General features: G+C 42.1%; 2 protein-coding genes across 4 annotated transcripts in view; one reads left to right on the forward strand and one right to left on the reverse strand.

Moving 5' to 3' along the window:
* dcbld2 (discoidin, CUB and LCCL domain containing 2) overlaps positions 1-6,237 on the forward strand; it is a 36,590-nt gene extending 30,353 nt beyond the window's left edge. The window contains exons 14-15 of the mRNA XM_002940994.5: positions 1,356-1,493; positions 2,028-6,237. Of these exons, the coding sequence (XP_002941040.3) occupies positions 1,356-1,493; positions 2,028-2,470 (581 nt within the window). The 3' untranslated portion in view covers positions 2,471-6,237. The remainder of the gene's footprint in view (positions 1-1,355; positions 1,494-2,027) is intronic.
* A 777-nt stretch (positions 6,238-7,014) lies between these two features.
* Positions 7,015-16,661, reverse strand: LOC100493567. Of its 3 annotated transcripts, XM_004912254.4 has the most exons (10): positions 16,554-16,645; positions 15,017-15,136; positions 14,279-14,938; positions 13,749-13,809; positions 12,941-13,059; positions 11,990-12,091; positions 10,885-11,120; positions 10,302-10,365; positions 9,983-10,045; positions 7,015-8,551 (listed from the first exon to the last, which is right to left on the reverse strand). In XM_004912254.4, exons 3-10 carry the CDS (start codon positions 14,933-14,935, stop codon positions 8,366-8,368), a joined length of 1,488 nt encoding a protein of 495 aa, XP_004912311.1. In that variant the 5' UTR covers positions 14,936-14,938; positions 15,017-15,136; positions 16,554-16,645; the 3' UTR covers positions 7,015-8,365. The 3 variants fall into 3 exon arrangements, with proteins under 3 accessions (XP_004912311.1, XP_002941041.1, XP_004912312.1); XM_002940995.5 differs by lacking the exon at positions 15,017-15,136 and having other exon boundaries at positions 16,554-16,661; XM_004912255.3 differs by lacking the exon at positions 15,017-15,136 and having other exon boundaries at positions 16,486-16,579.
* Positions 16,662-18,272: the final 1,611 nt, after the last annotated feature.

The following is an 18,272-nucleotide window of genomic DNA, read 5'->3' on the forward strand; positions in this document are numbered from 1 at the left end:
TTCCCTTTAACAATACAAACATTTATTTATGTAAGTAAGTTTTTATCACAGTCCCAGTTTATTGTACATATTTGTGTTTATACAGTGAGAGGAGATGCCATTTGGCTGCCAGTTTGGTAGCACCATCTGGTAGCCAAATAGATATGCAGCACTTTAATATAGCATTGTGTAGACACAAGGGTACCTATGTTATACACAAATTAGAGCAGGCATGGCCTTTTACTCCTGTGTGTGGCATTAAGCTGGTGATATGTTATATGATCTGCTTATTTGACAAGGTCACAAAACAAAGTGTATCTTTCCTCAGTATGGCCAGATGGGCCAAATGATCAGTTCACAGCAGTGGGAATACAGGCCATTGGGATGAGGGCCGTATGAACAAGTCTATATGGTCCTTGATCCGACTGCAAAGTCAAACCTGCCCGATCAACATCTGCCTGATTTTTGGCTGGATATCAGTTGGGTAGGCCCATTGGAGGGCCACATACATAGAATTGGTCTGAAGGGGCCAATGTGGCAGCTTAATTCTTTCTATGTATAGCCTCCTTAAGCAGAGTAACTATGGTGCTATGCTATGGTGAGTGGCATTTTTGACTCTGTCCACTTGAGCACACCCTATCCTCCCCAGTACTATTCAGCCTAGGGTACAGTCACAGTTATCCAGCACTTCTCCAATACAATGAGAAAATGCACACAACCTGCACCCATGGGCAGATCCCAGAGTGGAAGATTCCCTGCATTTATTGTGTCTTATTAAAGTATTTTGTGGGAGCACCCATTCATTAGGTACAAACTCAAACACAGGGGGATTATCCTGCTTGGAGTATGCTATGTTCCAGTTTATTACACTTTCATAATTGGGTGGACCCCAACCCACATTTTTGCTTAACGCCCTACCCAATCCAAACTACTTCATCTGCAACCCAACCCACAACTACCCTCTATAAAACTAAAACTGGTACTCTAAAATGGTAAAACAGGTGGCTTAGAAGAAGTCTTTATTGCAACACAATAAAGACTTGCATTTATTGTGGTTTGTGGCTGAACGCAATACTGATAGCAATTTGTATGGATCTGTACTGCTCCTTTGCCACTCAGAATGCTGGTCTGTCCCTTTGCCACTCAGAATGCTGGTCTGTCCCTTTGCCACTCAGAATGCTGGTCTGTCCCTTTGCCACTCAGAATGCTGGTCTGTCCCTTTGCCAGTAGGAGGTGTGCCAGTCAATATTGTTTTCTCTCATACAACTTTATACTGTATTTTAGCTCTGCTTTACTGAATGCAACAACAGTTTGTCAGTGTGTTGTGTGAATTATTGTGTCGGGAAACATGACATTTTTTGTTACTTTTCCCCAAGGCTGGTGGAAGGGAATGAAGCAGTTTCTTCCAGCGAAATCGGCAGAGCACGAGGAAACCCCCGTACGGTACAGCAGCTGTGAAGTGGGCCGGGCAAGACCCAGGGAGGTGGCAACCATGTTACAGACAGAATCCGCGGGTATGTTTTTTTTCACAGTAAGGATAAGGCCTTAGAACTTGGGGGTACATATAGCGAAATCAATGTGTAGTTCCTAAGCCCCTCATCTATTATGCGTGCACCCAAAACTTAATTTTCACTGCTCTGCTGTATCAGTAGGTAATGAGTCAGTAAGTGGACTTGGAATTAATTTTGCAGTATTCAGTCCCTGCTTCAGCGGCCAGATTTATCGATACAGGTGGCTATTCATGAGCAGACTTAAGTTTCTTATCTGCCTGTGTATGGGGCACTTTAACAGGCCTGCCTAACCAACATCTGACTGAAAACTGGGCAGATATTGACCAGGCAGGTTTAAAAATCCCATTGGGGTAAGGATGCATCTACTTGTTGATGCCGTCCATGCCCTCATTGCCTGCATTCCCTTCTTGTAATCTGGTCCTTTAGCCCTCAAGGTGGGCATATTGCATGCCTCAAAATTAGAAATAGAGAGGATATTAAAAACATGGCTTTCACATGGCTTACATGACACTTGACTGATCTGTTGTGATCTTGCAGAATATGCCCAGCCTTTAGTTGGGGGAGCAATGGGCACCCTACATCAGAGATCAACCTTCAAACCAGAAGAAGGCAAAGAACCTGGTTACGCAGATCTGGATTCCTATACCAACCCAGATGATGCCATTTATCATGCCTATGCAGAACCACTGCCTACAAATGGACCAGAATATGCAACACCTATCATTATGGATATGTCAGGCCATCCAGTCGGACCTATGGGTTTGCCTTCAACATCCACATTTAAAGTCACAGGGAGCCAAGCCCCTCCATTAGTAGGGACTTACAATAAGCTCTTATCTAGGACGGACAGTTCAGCATCCACACAGGTACTATACGACACCCCTAAGGGGACACAGGGAGTGTGCGCCGCTGAGGAAATGGTGTATCAAGTGCCACAGTGTGTGCCACAGCAAACAGCGAGCAGGGACGTGCCTCCTTAGGCTGTATGGCAATTACAGACTGCATTCCACAAAACGGCTTTAATTTCCACGAGCACATTGCATTGCGTGTAGGTGTACATTTAAAGGAGCAGCTTGTAATCATATTGATTTCTCCATGAAACAAATATTCCAACCACTGTCCACATCTTGTACGCAGAGTATCTACTGTCTTTGGCTTTCCATCCCAATAAACATTGGCTCAGCGCACCCATTAAGGATGCTGGGAGTTGCAGTGCTGCACTTGCCGGAGCAGTGCAGGTGGTTATGCTGCGTTTTATGACTTGCGCAATATGGAAGTGAATGGTCTCCCGTTACCCCTGCAGTACATCTGCTTGTCTATTATCCACTGGGAGCACAGCTCTCCGTCCCTCTGTCTTAGAGGTTATCGAAGCCCAATACTGTCCCAAGGACAAGCTGCCCAGCCTCTTGGAATGCCTGGGGTCTTTGTATTTATATTGTAGGGAAGTAAATGTAAGTCATGGATATATAGAGTCTACGCCATAGTTGTGTAGTAGCAGTTGGAAGCGTGTGTGGGATGCTAGTAGGTATGGTTACTGGAAGAGCCTTTTTATCCAGCGCATTTGTGTACAGTAGTCACATAAGTGAGCAATGTTTATAAAGCTGTGTAAAGGTGAGGGTTGTCCTGCCCCTTGTCTTTAAGCACTAGAACTGCAATTGGCCCTTGTATTTTCAGCCTCTGCTTATCAGACCCACCAGGGATTGGGACAGTTTTAGGGGTTCATTGTAATCCAGGAGATGAGAAATGTGTATTTTATGGGTATTGACACTTTGCAGCCCAGAGAAGAAAAATCTATTTTTTTACAACTAAAATGTCAAATGGTTATTTTTTGGGGTAGAAATGTGGGTTTTTAAATGTTGTGTGTGTTTGCGTCTAATACATTTTTGATGTGTTACACTATAATCTTAAAGTAGAAGTATTAATGGTTTTACAATGTTACCTATACAGAGCGTTCCTGCAAAGCATTTGTAGAAGTGGGGTCAATTCAAAGCTCCACTAGGAAGTATTAGTGCTACTCGTTGGGTCCTGGTTCAGTTGCCATGCTGTGTAGGCCAGTGTCATGGGAAAGAATAGGCTAAATATCCTTGCATTGGCTGCCTCTCCAGGGGCAGTTGTAAAGAAGTAGATCAGCATTGGTAAATGTAGTAAACTAGTCATTCATATATAAAAAGACTTTAGGCGCATACACTATTTTTGTGTATCTGGTGCTCCCATACTATTTTAATTGCCCCCTACAATTCAAGCTCACTGATTGGCTAGAGAACTAGAAGGTACCTTCATGGGGACGCAGCACTGAGGATGTGCCACACGTGACATTTTCCTTGCAAATAAAATCCCTTAGAATAAGCAGAATTCTCCTTTCTGCAGCAGGAGCCAATCAGAAATAAGTACACATGACGCCTAACTGTGATGCCACTCATACGTGCCCTGCATATATGTGTATTTGATTAACTCCTGCTGTAGAGAGGAGACAACATGGTTAGTGACTGGGTTGATTGAAGATCGAAGCTGTGGCCGGGGCTTTTGGCCAGGGGGAAATGCTGCGCATGTTACTAGTAAAAAGAAACGGCAGTACGTGAGAGAGAGTGAGGCAGTGCCTCTCAGTACCTTAAGTCTACTAAAAAACATTTACATAATAAATCCAATAGGATTAATTATATCTTAATTATGGCCTTCCTGTAATTTGGAGCTTATAAGTGTTGTTCCCTGTAATAAGTGCTTTTATCTTGATTGTTCTGCCATAGAATTTAGAGGCACATCATTAGTTTATAACTAAGATATTAGTGTAACCCTTTAGCCCCCTCCACCAATGGCTGAGATCCAATCCAACCAATCTCAGTATGTGTGTTGCTCCATTAGTGATTTCTTAAGTCTACAAGAAAGTTTCCAAGTGTTTTCTTGCTTGAGACAATTCCAGCAAAAAATGATAAGTACTCGAAAACGGGGGTAAAAAAATACAAGGAATGCTTTCGATTAACCTGCCGTTTGGCTTTACTTGTTTGTCCCACTAAGTCACCACATCTGAGCTCATACTTTTTGGAGTTGAGTGAATACCATGTCCTCCTAAAAAAAGATCAGGCTCAACCCTATCCAAACCCTTAATTTGTAGGTTAAAATAGGAGAAAAATAAATAGCTCTTTCTCCTACAGATCAGATTTTTTTTAAATTAATATTTCTTGTATATTTTTTTGCTTTTCCTATTGGGACAGAATGCTCTCTGCACACCTGCATTGTAAGAGCCAGTTAAAAAGCCAGTGAGGTTCTCTGTACAGGTATGGGATCCCTTATCTGGAAACCCATTATCCAGAAAGGCCATCTCCCATAGACTCCATTATAGGCAGTAATTCTGATTTTAAAAAATGATTTCCTTTTTTCTATGTAATAATAAAACAGTACCTGTACTTGATCCCAACTAAGATATAATTACCCCTTATTGGGGGCAGAACAGCCCTATTGGGTTTATTTAATGGTTAAATGATTCCCTTTTCTCTGTAATAATAAAACAGTACCTGTACTTGATCCCAACTAAGATATAATTACCCCTTATTGGGGGCAGAACAGCCCTATTGGGTTTCTTCAATATTTAAATGATTTTTAGATCCAAATTACGGAAAGACCCCTCATCCGGAAAACCCCAGGTCCTGAGCATTCTGGATAACAGGTCCCATACCTTTATAGGAAATGTGCATAACATTACATTACATGGCGTTATTACTCTGGGAATGGCTCCAATTTAACATAACATATTTTAACATATTTGCCCAATGTCCATTTGGAAGGGGCGTCTGTTTAATAAAGGGGTGGGCAACCCTTGCCTGTGTATATGTTGGAATTTATAATGGGGTATAATACTGTCAGACACAGGCTGCTTGGCTAGTAGCCAGATAAGTGTTGCTAATTCATTACACAGCCGCCACTGTATTACTGCATAGCAACTCGCTGCCACCCTATGGCATGTCCCATATATCAAATTGCAGCTTTGCACTTGCTGTCATGTACGTGTCTCAGTCACTTCCAGGGGATGTGGGAGTTGTAGTTCAGCTTAGCGAGAGGGCTGCAAATCGCCCAGCCTTGTAGTGATTGTCCCATGTCATTGGCAGAGAGGATTGGGAACTTCTTTCCTTGTGTCTGAACACATCTGTTTTGCACTATTACAACAACCAATCAGCTTTATGGAGACAGATAAATATTCTACTGATATTTTTCGAGATTTGAGGAATGCTTTAATGGCTATTGAACTCCAACTCCCAGCACCCCTTGCCAATGCTGTTGCTTTTACTTCCCTGACCCACACACATCCATTTCTGAACAACTTTTAATGTGATTTTCTGTTACAACAGCACATGGAACAAAGTACACTTTCCTGACGCCTCACGCGCACTGTATTTATCAAATGAAAGTTTTTATTATTTAAAATTGTAAAAATGTAATTTTCTTTTTTTAAGACATGAACTTGGCATCAGATGGACTTGCTTGTAAAACACTGCTTTCAATTTATTCAGGTACTGAAATGGCCAAGGTGCCTCGTTTTGCAGAAGACTAGGCCATAGCAGGTGCTGGTGGGTGGCACCTTGCCCATTGTGCGTTTCTCTCCGTGCCACAATGCTCCTTGAATGTAATTTCCTTTTCAATCAGCATGTACTGTAGACACATTGTATTTGTATATGTTGTTAGATTCTAGAGTGTATAAATGAGAAAGTCTATGTTTGTGTTCTGAAAGCATTGTAAATAAATTCCAAGAAATGTGTCCAACCTTCTCAGAATGGTTTGTCCTAAAATACATAAAATGTATATAATGTATGTGTTCCTGGGAGGAGGTCCTGCAGTTGGCATGTTCTACTCACCAAGCAGATTTAGGGTGCTCATAAACAGGATGACAGGTAAGCTTACTGCCAGTTTATCCCACTGGGCACACAGATGGAGGGGTCCCCACCAGTGGGGATTTTCCAAATGTGTCCAATAGGTACTGGCCAATACCAGCCAATACACTGGCCAATAAAAACTGCCAATGGTCTGCGTCAGCAGTTTCTCAGCCTGTGTATGGTGCCCTCAGATGGGTATGTCTGTCTGAAAATCTGGCAGGTTTAAAAATCCTGTCAGGACCAGGAGCGCATCAACATATTGACGTGGTCCTCATCCCCATGGCCAGCTCTTTATGTTGTTAGGCTACACATTCCCTGCTTGTGGAAATCCATCATCCTGTGAACTGTAGCTGGGGGAACATCATACACAATGGTCCATGGTGCCAAAATTCGGTAAATTATAATTCAATTTCAGGGTTAATGCAAAATTCTTAGTAACTAGGTATGCACTAAATTCCAGATTGTGTGGGATTCGGCTACATTCCGGCATTATTTGCAGGATCTGGATGAATCCTCAGCGTGTAGTTGAACCAAACTGAACCTTTCAAACTACAAGGTGAATTTTTCCCACTTCGCATTGTATAAAGAGTGCCAGACCTCTCCAAACTCACAAGAAACCGACTGATAACAACCCATTCTGTTTCATATACACTATAGTAACGGGCGGTTCCACTGTACAGTGTTTATTTATAATCTGGTATTTATCCAGTACAACACATTCTGCAGAGATTGCTCATCACTCACATCCCTGCCCCAGTGGAGCTTACAGTCTATCATAATTATACACACTTATGGTCAGGTGTCTGGCAGTAACACATAAAACATTACTGACTGCCAACCTCATAGAAATGTTTTCAGGGGTATAAAGGTAACGACACACAGATTCTCTGCACACCGGCTGGAAATGTGGATGGCTGAACATTGGAGAAATACCTTTAGGAACTGTGTTAACCTTGTAATGGAATCGCATGTCAGGCGATTATCACTTGTGTGACAATAAATGCGCAGCCAGGGTCAGAGCAGTTACCATGATTGTAACAGTCTCACAGACATTCTGCAGCTGTTTATTGGATGGATCTCATGATTACTATATTACAGCTTGATCCTATAGGGGACTATAATGAAAACCAAAACATGTTTGTTTTTTTTTACCGAAGCACATACATTTTTTTTTTTCAAATGAGCAAGCAATGAATGAATACATATCTTATGTGCACATATATAGGTAGGGACAACTTAGGTGGCTAAAGTAGTACATAGTTTAGGGTGTGCACTGATACAGGTGAGAAATACTGTGCCTGAAAATCTTCTTACAGCTTACATGCTGAACTATAGATGTTAGATGGCTAAAATGATTTGCATTTTTGATACAGTTTTGTCCATGACTGACAGTTGAGGTATGTGGGGTGTTCTTCTGTATGGTGGAACTGCACGTGACAGTTGTTAGACCTAACATTTAAATGCCCCACTCCCTGGAAATGATGTACCGCTCCTAAATTAGCTTGAAGTGCCCTAAAATGTATTCTGGGGAAATTGGGAATAGGCTCAATATGATATAACACTTTCTCTTTTATCCATGAGGCTATTCCGGCGGCCATACACTTGCTGGTCCTATCCTGTATACAACTGACTGGCCCACAGGCCAAATGGATACCATGCATGTGGCCATACACAGTAGGTCACTTTTTATTTTTCTGGCTGGTAATTGGAAATACAGATTTTCTTCACTTCCTAATCTGCTGTATCATTTTGCTGATCATTTTCAGACCTGTCCTAACTGATATCTATGGTACAAGAATAATGGTCATCTCTACAATAGACACAGAAGCCTCAATTCCATCCGTATGTGTATGACTTACAGTTGAGTGCAACTTGTGTGTGAGTCAGAATTACCTTCCTATAACAGGTGATATAGTTTCCATTATTAGGAAAATACAGGAATAGCATTGTGAATATTGGGGGGCCTGCTGTCGCTATAGAGATGCACGTTTTCTGTTTTTGCACCATAACTGATTATATTTGTACTTTAAGCCTCTGTAAGATCTTCTCCCTTTCCAGATATATCTCTTTCCGATGGACAAGCCTTTGCAGCCTGCGGTTTAGTCTCTCCCTCTCGGCTTCATTTACGTTGCGGATTGGCTTTGTAGCAGCAGCCTGTTGCAGGGAGCTAATTTGTGCTCTCTTCTCCTGAATACTTGCCTGAAAAGAAAAAGGTGTGTACATAGTAAACCTGCATACACATTCATATATACAATAATGGCAAGCTTACATATAGAGTAAACGTGCACTGTGGCATCACCTACTGCTAAAACAGCTGTCAACCTTTTATTATTACACATGCTAAAGCACATTCCAAAGTCATAAGCCTGCAAACATACAGCATCAACGAGCCACGTCAGCCCTGCTCAGACCATACCCTGTTTTGGTGTCAACTAAATGGGCCACAGGTGGGTATATTTCTGCTGTTCATACATTGTTCCTTTGTGTATGCCACATGAGGAAATCATGAGATGCCATATGTACTCATCTGCAGCTCACCAGGTGGAGCTTTATCATAACAAAGACTTAGATGGGCTAAGGTGGTCCATTGTGCTGGTGTGAATGAAGTCCAGTCTGTCTCAACGATGGCTGGCAATTAACAAAACATGGAAATAACTAAATAAAAATTTCAGCCTTCACCACTTATCAACATCTGCAAAACAGTAAAGAGCCAACAGTGCTGCTCATGGTTAGACGCAGGAGTGGACCTAAAGTGGACAGGGCTCCATCTCTTTTAGGCACTGAGATCAAAACAATACCAAGTCAAATTACTGCAGAGAGTAAACTTGGACAATGCCCTAAGAATATGAAATTTGTTGGTACTGTGACTTATACAAGACCTTAATAAGTGTTTCAGGTTTTCTTGGTGTTGCAGTATGCCAGTTTAAAAGAGAACTAAACATAACATAATTATAAACATAGAAATGCCATATTTTATATACCAAACCTATTGGGCCAGCCTAAAGGTTCAGAATCTCTATAACAATAATGATCCAGGCATTTAAAGTTGTCACTGGAGCTCCCCATCTTGGATTTTCTTAGAAGTGTCACTGGCACTACACATGCTCAGTGGGCTCTGAGCAGCTGTAAAGAAGCTGAGCTTATGGGTCGTAGCAAATCAAACTGAAAACAAGGTTTGTCTGTCATATAAACTGATGCTGCAGGTCAGATTATAAAATGAAGGTGCTAATTGCCCTTATTTCAGAGCTGCAATGTACTAATTATCTGTACTGCTTAATAATCAGCCTTATATTGAGATATTTCTATTCTATATATACAGTATATTGTGAGTCGGTCCCTAAGCACAAAGCATGTGCAGTGAATCAGCAGAAAAGAAGATGGGGGGCTACTGGGGCATCTTTGGGGAGCAGATTTTCCCTGCGGTTGCCTTGGGCTGGTACAGAAGCCCAGAACATAATGTATAACATTTCTAGCCTACTTCTTTAGATAAGTTTTAGTTCTCCTTTTACAAAGCAGCTGTAACTGGCACAGACTGCTGTGTTTCCCATTTATAGTTGGTGGGTAATACACTATATATAGCAATATAGTCTCATAAATCTCACAGCTTTTCCATGTAATGTTGAAACTTACCTTTGCTTCTGCAACATCTCTCTGTGTTTTCTTAATCTTGTTTTTAATTGCAGCAACTTCTTCCTGAAAGCAGGAAAAGGAAGGGATTGACAACACGAATACATCAGCAGAAATATTTTATACAGTGGATTTATCTGATTAAGAGATATGTACACTTGGCAATGTGTAAACATGCCAATGGGTACAAAAGCAAACAGGGTGCATCTGCAGCCTTCATATGTTACAAGCTAAGAATGGCTGATCGTCACTAATATGGGCAAATTCATTTATAAACCAGCACAATTTCCCACTCTTTGTTATGAATAGCCCTTCCTCTTGCCTGCAATCCTTGTACTCGAGATTCTGCCTCCTTCATTTGCTGCTCACAGGATTCAGTCTCCAAACTAAAAAAAAAAATAAATGTAAAATGCAAATAATGTTAGAATCTTAGTGTGTCACTAGCGAACCCCTGTGCAATTGTTAGTTACACCATAAGACAACCATATAACCCAGCACAAAGTGTCACAAAGCGATAGTGGTTCAATACAAAAAATAGCATATTGAAGAATTTGATCGTTCAATTGTTTTACATTTGCCTGTGTCTTACATATAGAATTATTTTTCAAGCCCATAATCAAAGATCGAACCTGAAATTATATAGTCTATGCACAGAGCTGCTGTACCAGTGTGGAGGTATAGAAGCCTCTGATAAAGTAAAAATCTTTAGTTATATATAGCTCCCTGAAAAATCATATTCAATTTACATGCCTCCATTCCAGCGAGCACGCAGCGTGCTGATCTGTATTTCACTAGACTCAATAAACACCAAACAGTAACTGGGTGGCACTGCACATGCTTAATGTGCTCTAACACCAAGCTGAGAGCAGACATAGACATAAGAGAGATTGAATCAATGTGTATACCTGGTTTTGCCTTTGACAGTGGTTTTCAAACTTTTGTGTTTTTCTCTTGTATTTGTCAGTTCTTTCTGAGCTGCGAGGAGCTGGACTTTCACTTGCTGATGTACATGCTGGATAGACATTAGCTTTAAATGCTTCAAGACGCCTTCAGGAGGCAAATCTTTCACCACTACAGTCCCTTCTTGAGTCCTGCACAAGAACTCTCGGCCGAGCTGCACGGTCCTTTCAAATGATTTCTTCTACAAGAAAAATTAAACAGATATGTTCTCTTGGAAGAAATGTACAGATTCTCTAGCAGGAAAGAGAAAATATTCATTACAGTAAATTCGGTCTCCTGGTGACCATTCACAGCAGATTTGTCTAATAGGAAGGATTCCAGAAACACCACGGCCTAGTGAGACGTTTCTTATTCCTTTAGTAATGTGAAAAATAAGTAAGAGCACAAAAATGTTTTAAAAAAAAAGCAAATAGTGCCTATCAAAAGCCAAAAAGTAGTTTTAGAGCAATGTAGACAGTCGTCAAAGGGAAAGTTTACTAATGAATTTATAATGTAGGCAGTATTTGTAAAACAGTTTCTAATTATTCTTCATTTTTTATTTTGTGTTTTTGTTTCTTTTTTTAAATGTTTACATTTTAGCTCTCCAGTTTGGAGTTTCAACCGCCATCTGGTTGCTAGGACATAATTACTGCAGCAACCAAGAAGCAGAAAACAAGAGCAGTAGGATAAGGCTTAAAAGTGAGGGACGTAATTAATAAATATTCAGTTTTATTATTCCTCTTTTTGTGTGATTGGTCGTCAGGGTCAGTGTCCCGAGAAACAAGCACCTGTTACAGGCTTAAAAAAGGCAGAATAGGAATGTGGATTATTAAAAGATAAATACAAAATAAATAATGAAGTCCATTAGAAATGTTGCTTAGTATAGGTCCATCTTTAACTAAACTTTAATATAAAGATGTACATTGCCTTTAACAAAAAGTGTTTAGTGCAATCATTGTTATGGCTTATATAATCCAAAGCGTCAGTCACAATTTAGCATGATAGCTGTGTTAGTATAAGGCTCTGAAATCAACAGTTTCTAACTTTTAATTTGGTTTAGTTTAGAATTACCATTTTCTGAATGTCCTCTTCAATCTTCTCTTTTTTTGCCAATACCAACTCCATATCCCTGTTTGTTGCAGTCAGCTCCTTGCGCAGACCACTCAGTTCACCCTGAAAAAGAACACAGTAGCACTAATATGCTAAAAACAAAGACAAGCAACAACAGATGTGATGATTTACTAAGACGGGTGCCAGATTGCACTAGTGCAGTTGCCCATGGAAACCAATCAGAGCCCTCACTGTTACAATGATTTCACACTACTTTGGCTATAGGGTGCTGAAAACGCAGTTGGCCCACAAGCACAGTTATTAACAACTATTAGGGTGCAGAGAATAGCTGGCCACACACAGGCAGATAAGATTATCAAATACGGACATTTTGGCAAAGCTGATCCATCACCAGTCTGTGGTCCTTAAATGAGCTACGGTTCCAATTATAATCAGCTTGAAATTGAACAGATTAAATTGGTTGTTTAATAAATCTATGTGGCCAATCACATCTCTGGAAAAAAGGGGTTCTTGCAAGGGGACATGATTATGCTGTACAAGTACATTAGAGGGGATTACAGGCAGATGGCCACATTTGATATGTATGCCTGGCACTTAAAGGATGAATGTTAGACCTTTGTAACTTCAGTAAGTAATAAGAGTTGGAGATGCTTCTTATATAGTCTTTAAAAGCCAAATATAAACCCCTCCTTTCTGTGGCTGCTGTTAACACCGACGAGGCTCTGGCTACTGAATAGTAACAGGAGTAACTGCCTTCTGTCTTTTACCTTAAATGTAACCATAAACTGTGGCACTTTGTCCAACACACCTCTATCAGTGCCTAGTGGGTGTTCAGGCTATAAGGTGGCAGCTGACCCAGAATACTCATGGCTGAGGGCTAATAACCCCCTTTTTAGGTTTAGCAAGACAATCAATGTATTTTATGCAATTTCTAATGCAGACAATTGGTACCTTTAGGACTTTTATTCTTTCCAGGTTTGCCAGTTGCTCCAGAAACTCTAAATCTTCATTTCGACATTCATAACCATGCATTTTTTTAAGCACCCCCGAAATGCGTATTTTATTTAATCCTGGAGGAAAAACAAAATATAATTAATGAATGTTGTGCTACAAAATGCCCTTAAAGTACCAGTAACACTGATGTAAATATGTTTTTTTCAAGCAAGTTCCTTTTTTTCATTATCCCCACCTACACCATTATACCCACCATTATACCCACCTACACCATTATCCCCACCTACACTGTTTCAAATTTCATACAAAATGCAGGCAAGAAATGATGTTACCCCAGATATTGTGTTTTCCTTTCCAGACTTATTGCCTCTGTCTATACACAAATAAATGACAGTAGATGAAGGTAGACTTCGTAGACTTTACTATTGTTATTCAGGATAATCAAAATGAGACCAGCCAACCAAAAGCCTAAAACAGGTTTATAGGAAGATGGCTTAATAATGTTACCATCTATCCGCTATTGTTAATTGAGATGTAACCATAGTCAGCTTGAAAACATAAAATTGCATCTTACCAGTGTGCCAATTTGTTAGGCACTCACCCAGTGAATACCATTACTTACTTTATACCCAGGCCAGCACTCCTCTTCTGTAAAAAAAACATATCAACCCAAGGTACTATACCTAAGCTACACACGTATAAAGGTTTTTTAACAATGATGCAAAGTGCATTTTTGTGATGCCCTTAAGGAGGCTACAAATGATTTGTTTTATAAATCAACACTTTATAGAGAGAAAGGATTTACCCTGAACAGGACGTTCACTAATTCTCCTGTTAACCTCAACAGAACTGTCACCTCTTTCAACCTGCAAAACAAGAGAAAATGTAAATGATTTTCTTTCCTCTCTATGAGCATTTAGCTGCATATAAGAAGGGAAACCATAATAAAAGCTTTCTGTTTTGATTTTTGAGGACTGCTGCCGTATTCACCATGCCTTTTATTCTTTTATTATTTACTTTGTAAGTTTGTGAGGCTTGCTACAAAATATTGTACTCGATTGTATTGAAATTTTCTCCTTCCATTTAAGTGTTAAATGGGCGGTACTGATGTCCTACCCATCATTGTTATGTGACTATTTAAATGTTTTGTGACCTGTGTTTGTTCTGCCTATGATTAAGTGCATTAATGCACGAAACCCGTCAGGCGTATTGATTTTAAATTAAGCAATAAAAATCGAGTTTTAAGCAAGCCGCTGTGTTCGGTGTATTTGGAGCCCTTTCTGTATATGCCATATTCAACATGCCTTTTATTCTGAGTATGCAACTATTACTCACATTGCTTGCATTTGTTTTGTTGTTGCAATTCACAATCTTCCCATTTCTCACAGGATCAGACAGACTGGGCTTAGAGCATTGTGGCCCCGAAAACAAATTATTCGCTTTACAACTAGGCTGGTTTTCAGGCACCTTGATGGTCAGCAAATCCCTTAGTTGGTCCTCTATATTTGACTCCTGTGACAATGTACCAGCTCCAAAGCACTCCTGCGGCAGTTTTTCACTCAGGGCGCTACTATTTCCTATTGCGTCTGTTTTGCCCGTTTGTACAGGAGTGTGCTGAAGCTGTCTGCCACACGGGACCATGTTGTCTGTACATCTTATACTGTTCCCGGTAACAGACTTGTACAGTTCTTCAAAGAATTCATTTCCTGGGTCCTTTGGCTCAAATCTCTGGGAGGGCAAAAGAGGTAATATCCCCGGACCTGGGGTTCTTGGAAGCTGCCGACCAGTGTGCAGAATATTTCCAGGAGACGGGTACAGAGAACATTTTGGATTGTCACTGTGTTTTTGAGGAACATTGTCTGGACCATTCTCCTGCTCCTTTCTATTCAGCTCTGTGAATTCTTTCAGTAGATCTGCCACATCCTGCTCACTGAGGGCAGTTTTAGAACATTTCCATCCAGACAATCTCTTTTCTATACTCTGCATAGCCATGGCCTGAAAAAAAGTTATTATTTGCATATTATTCATCACACTAAACGGAATACAGACAGAATACAGACAGAAAATCGCTACCTGTATGCCACCTTAAGTCTTTGAGGAGGAATTGTGCAGACTGAGCTTAAAGGGCAACATGTAGCACTGGCTCTGGATATTTTCTTGGCCATGTTCACACATATGCCCTCAGGATTAGCCCTATATCAAATGGGGAAAAAGGTAGTGAATACTAATACTTGTAGGTGGCTAAGAATGAGGCCTGACTATTATCTGGGCATCTACTAGTATTTGTATCCGCACATAAGGGTAAAGCAGGCAGGGTGATTTCAAGGGGTTTGTCGCCCAGGTACTTAGAATGCTATGAATTACCCCTTTATTTGCTTGGAAGGCACAAATCGACCACCTTGTCTTGGTAGAGGTCCTGGAAACCGTGCAAAGGAGTGATCCAAGGCAATGGGGCTTGTGGCTGCTGGCAGGGGGGTTGCCACCACCGGTAGGGAGTTGCCAACAGGCAGGCAAGTGACCCTGGGGGAGGGCAAGTGGGAGCAGGAACAAAAGGTACCTGCCTTGGGCACAACAATCTCACTGATTGCTACAAAAACACTGAAAAAAAAACACTGAGCAGTTCCAAGCATTCTGCCCAGGTACAACCCGCTTGGGATTGGCTTGTCTGCCATTGCCCAGAGTATTACACAGGCCACTGGTGGGGGGACACAGACACAAGGAAAAGAACATAGAACATGGCGTAACAATAGTTACCTATTCTCAGCATATACATCAGGGATGTCCGTCCCGCATCCCCAGCTACTGCAACCCCCAGCTACTGCAACCCCCAGCTACTGCAACCCCCAGCTACTGCAACCCCCAGCTACTGCAACCCCCAGCTACTGCAACCCCCAGCTACTGCAACCCCCAGCTACTGCAACCCCCAGCTACTGCAACCCCCAGCTACTGCAACCCCCAGCTACTGCAACCCCCAGCTACTGCAACCCCCAGCTACTGCAACCCCCAGCTACTGCAACCCCCAGCTACTGCAACCCCCAGCTACTGCAACCCCCAGCTACTGCAACTCACTGCTACTGCAACCCCCAGCTACTGCAACCCCCAGCTACTGCAACCCCCAGCTACTGCAACCCCCAGCTACTGCAACCCCCAGCTACTGCAACCCCCAGCTACTGCAACCCCCCTCACCCCAGCTACTGCAACCCCCAGCTACTGCAACTCACTGCTACTGCAACTCACTGCTACTGCAACCCCCAGCTACTGCAACCCCCAGCTACTGCAACCCCCAGCTACTGCAACCCCCAGCTACTGCAACCCCCAGCTACTGCAACTCACTACATCGCACAACCAGCTGCTGAAAGCTGTCGAAACTGCTGGGGGTTGTAGTACAACTACAGCTAAAGTGTGGCTTATTGCAAGTCGGACATGATTGTTGGGGGACCCCAAACCTTTCTGTATTGCCTTGGACTCCCTTATTCCCAAGCCCCAAGCCATCCCGCCACAACCTCCAACCCGCCCCGTCAAACGTGAACTAAAACCAGTACCTCCTAAAGATGCCGAGAGTAAGCTCTAAAGCAACAACCGAGAAGCTACGTGTTCCGAGGCCACTCACCTCACGGGCTCCGGGTCCCTCTGTGGCAGCCATTCACGGACTCACTCTCCTCACCCTTCCCAGCAAGTTTACATTTTTAAATATCGCGCTACTTCCGCAAAAGAACGGAGCCGCTCAATTGGCTGAAAATAACCACGTGCCGGCCTGTTGAAATTGGCGCCCTCTAGTGCTCAGAGGAGGCGGATGCGCTTCCATTCCATACAGATAATCGGGAGGCTGCTAGTGCCACTGTATACTCACAGGTTACTGTATGTGAGGCTGGCACTGTAAATAATTCAGCTTAATAGGAGAAAGGTTTCCCATTAGTGGTTGTTCTTCTATAACTCACCACTGTGGCTAAGAGCTGATGCTGGAGCTGCACTTCAGTAACAACTGGCCTGTTGCGGGTTTGGGGGGCACATGGAGCCAGCCCTAGTGTTACATAGTATATATAACTCATTTTGGAACCTACCTTATTGAGATCTGGCCGATTAGAGGTCAGATGTTGATCAGGCAGGCCTGGTGCCCATATACGGAGCGATAAGCTGCCAAAACAGTCTAAGGCAGGGGTCCCCAACCTTTTGCGCACCACAGACCGGTTACTACCAGGAACATTTTTCCACGGGGGTGGGGGGTGCAACATGAATTGCAAGCGCGGATATGTGTATGGTGCGTTCAATCGTGCCTCTGTGCGGCGCGTTCATTTTACGTCTTCAGTTGCGCAGTGCGCTCATTCACGGCCTGAATTGGTCGGCCCTTGCCGCTCAGGGGAACGCCGGTGGCCCAGTCCCATGCAGTCCACGGCCCGGTACCGGTCCGCGGCCCGGCAGTTGGGGACCCCTAGTCTAAGGGACCGATATCTGCAGCTAGAATCGGCCCGTGTGGCCACCTTTACTCTGGATAAAAAACTGTACAAAACCTGGTTTCCTATGATTTTTGGACATTGCGTGGCCTCCAAATGACCATCCTGATCATTTTTTTACCATGGCGATCGGTCATTTCGTTGATCAGTCAGGTTAGAAAATTTCAGTTGGATAAAGATAAAATCTGCACATGTATTATGTACCTGACGATATCCTTGGGGGACCTACAATGGAAGTCACTTTCATACAATTGGTATCTGCCAACAATTTCATGTTTAGAACATCCTTTGATTTGTATTTTTAGGCTAATGCCCCACGGGGAGATTTAGTAGCTGTGATTTTTAAAAAGCAAGTTGCAGTGTGTCTAACAAGCGATTACTAGAGATTTCAACAGCGGAGTGATTCTATTTCCCACAAATCCAGGTGACATATTCCCGGCCTACAATTAGAAATTACATTCAGTGCAATGGGGAAATCGCAGCGACTTCCCGCTCAGTGGGTTTTACTTTTAGCGATTCCAATAGTTTTGAATGACAGTGCTTTCTTTGTAAAATCGCTCAAAAAAGGGTCTCATAGAGATTCGGAGCAATAAGCGATTTGAAGTAGTATTGTCGTTTTAGGTACTGGTGATTTATATTCTTCTTTATGTAGAGACAAAACAAGCGACTTGTCACTGAAACTCACTTTTTAAAAATCGCAGCAACAAATTATCTCCGTGGGACATTAGCCTTAGAATCACACTGCCAAGTCTTAATCAGCTGTAAAGATAAGAAGATACAATTTAGGTACCTCCACAGGATGCATTCCAGTATGAAACTGTTGTATCTCACTTTATATTTGTAAAACCAATGTTTTTAGGAGATCATGAAAGCATCTA

The sequence above is a fragment of the Xenopus tropicalis genome, chromosome 2, assembly GCF_000004195.4.
Source record: "Xenopus tropicalis strain Nigerian chromosome 2, UCB_Xtro_10.0, whole genome shotgun sequence".
Classification (NCBI taxonomy): Eukaryota; Metazoa; Chordata; class Amphibia; order Anura; family Pipidae; genus Xenopus; species Xenopus tropicalis.

What these genes read in the sequence shown, in the direction of transcription:
- LOC100493567 (XM_002940995.5), bottom strand. Translation starts at nt 16,586, where the DNA reads ATGGCTGCCACAGAGGGACCCGGAGCCCGTGAG. An exon ending in CTCGAGTACAAGGATTGCAG is followed by an intron (nt 10,046 to 10,301) that starts GCAAGAGGAAGG and finishes TCCTGCTTTCAG; the next exon opens with GAAGAAGTTGCTGCAATTAA. An exon ending in GAGATGTTGCAGAAGCAAAG is followed by an intron (nt 8,552 to 9,982) that starts GTAAGTTTCAAC and finishes TTTTCTTTTCAG; the next exon opens with GCAAGTATTCAGGAGAAGAG.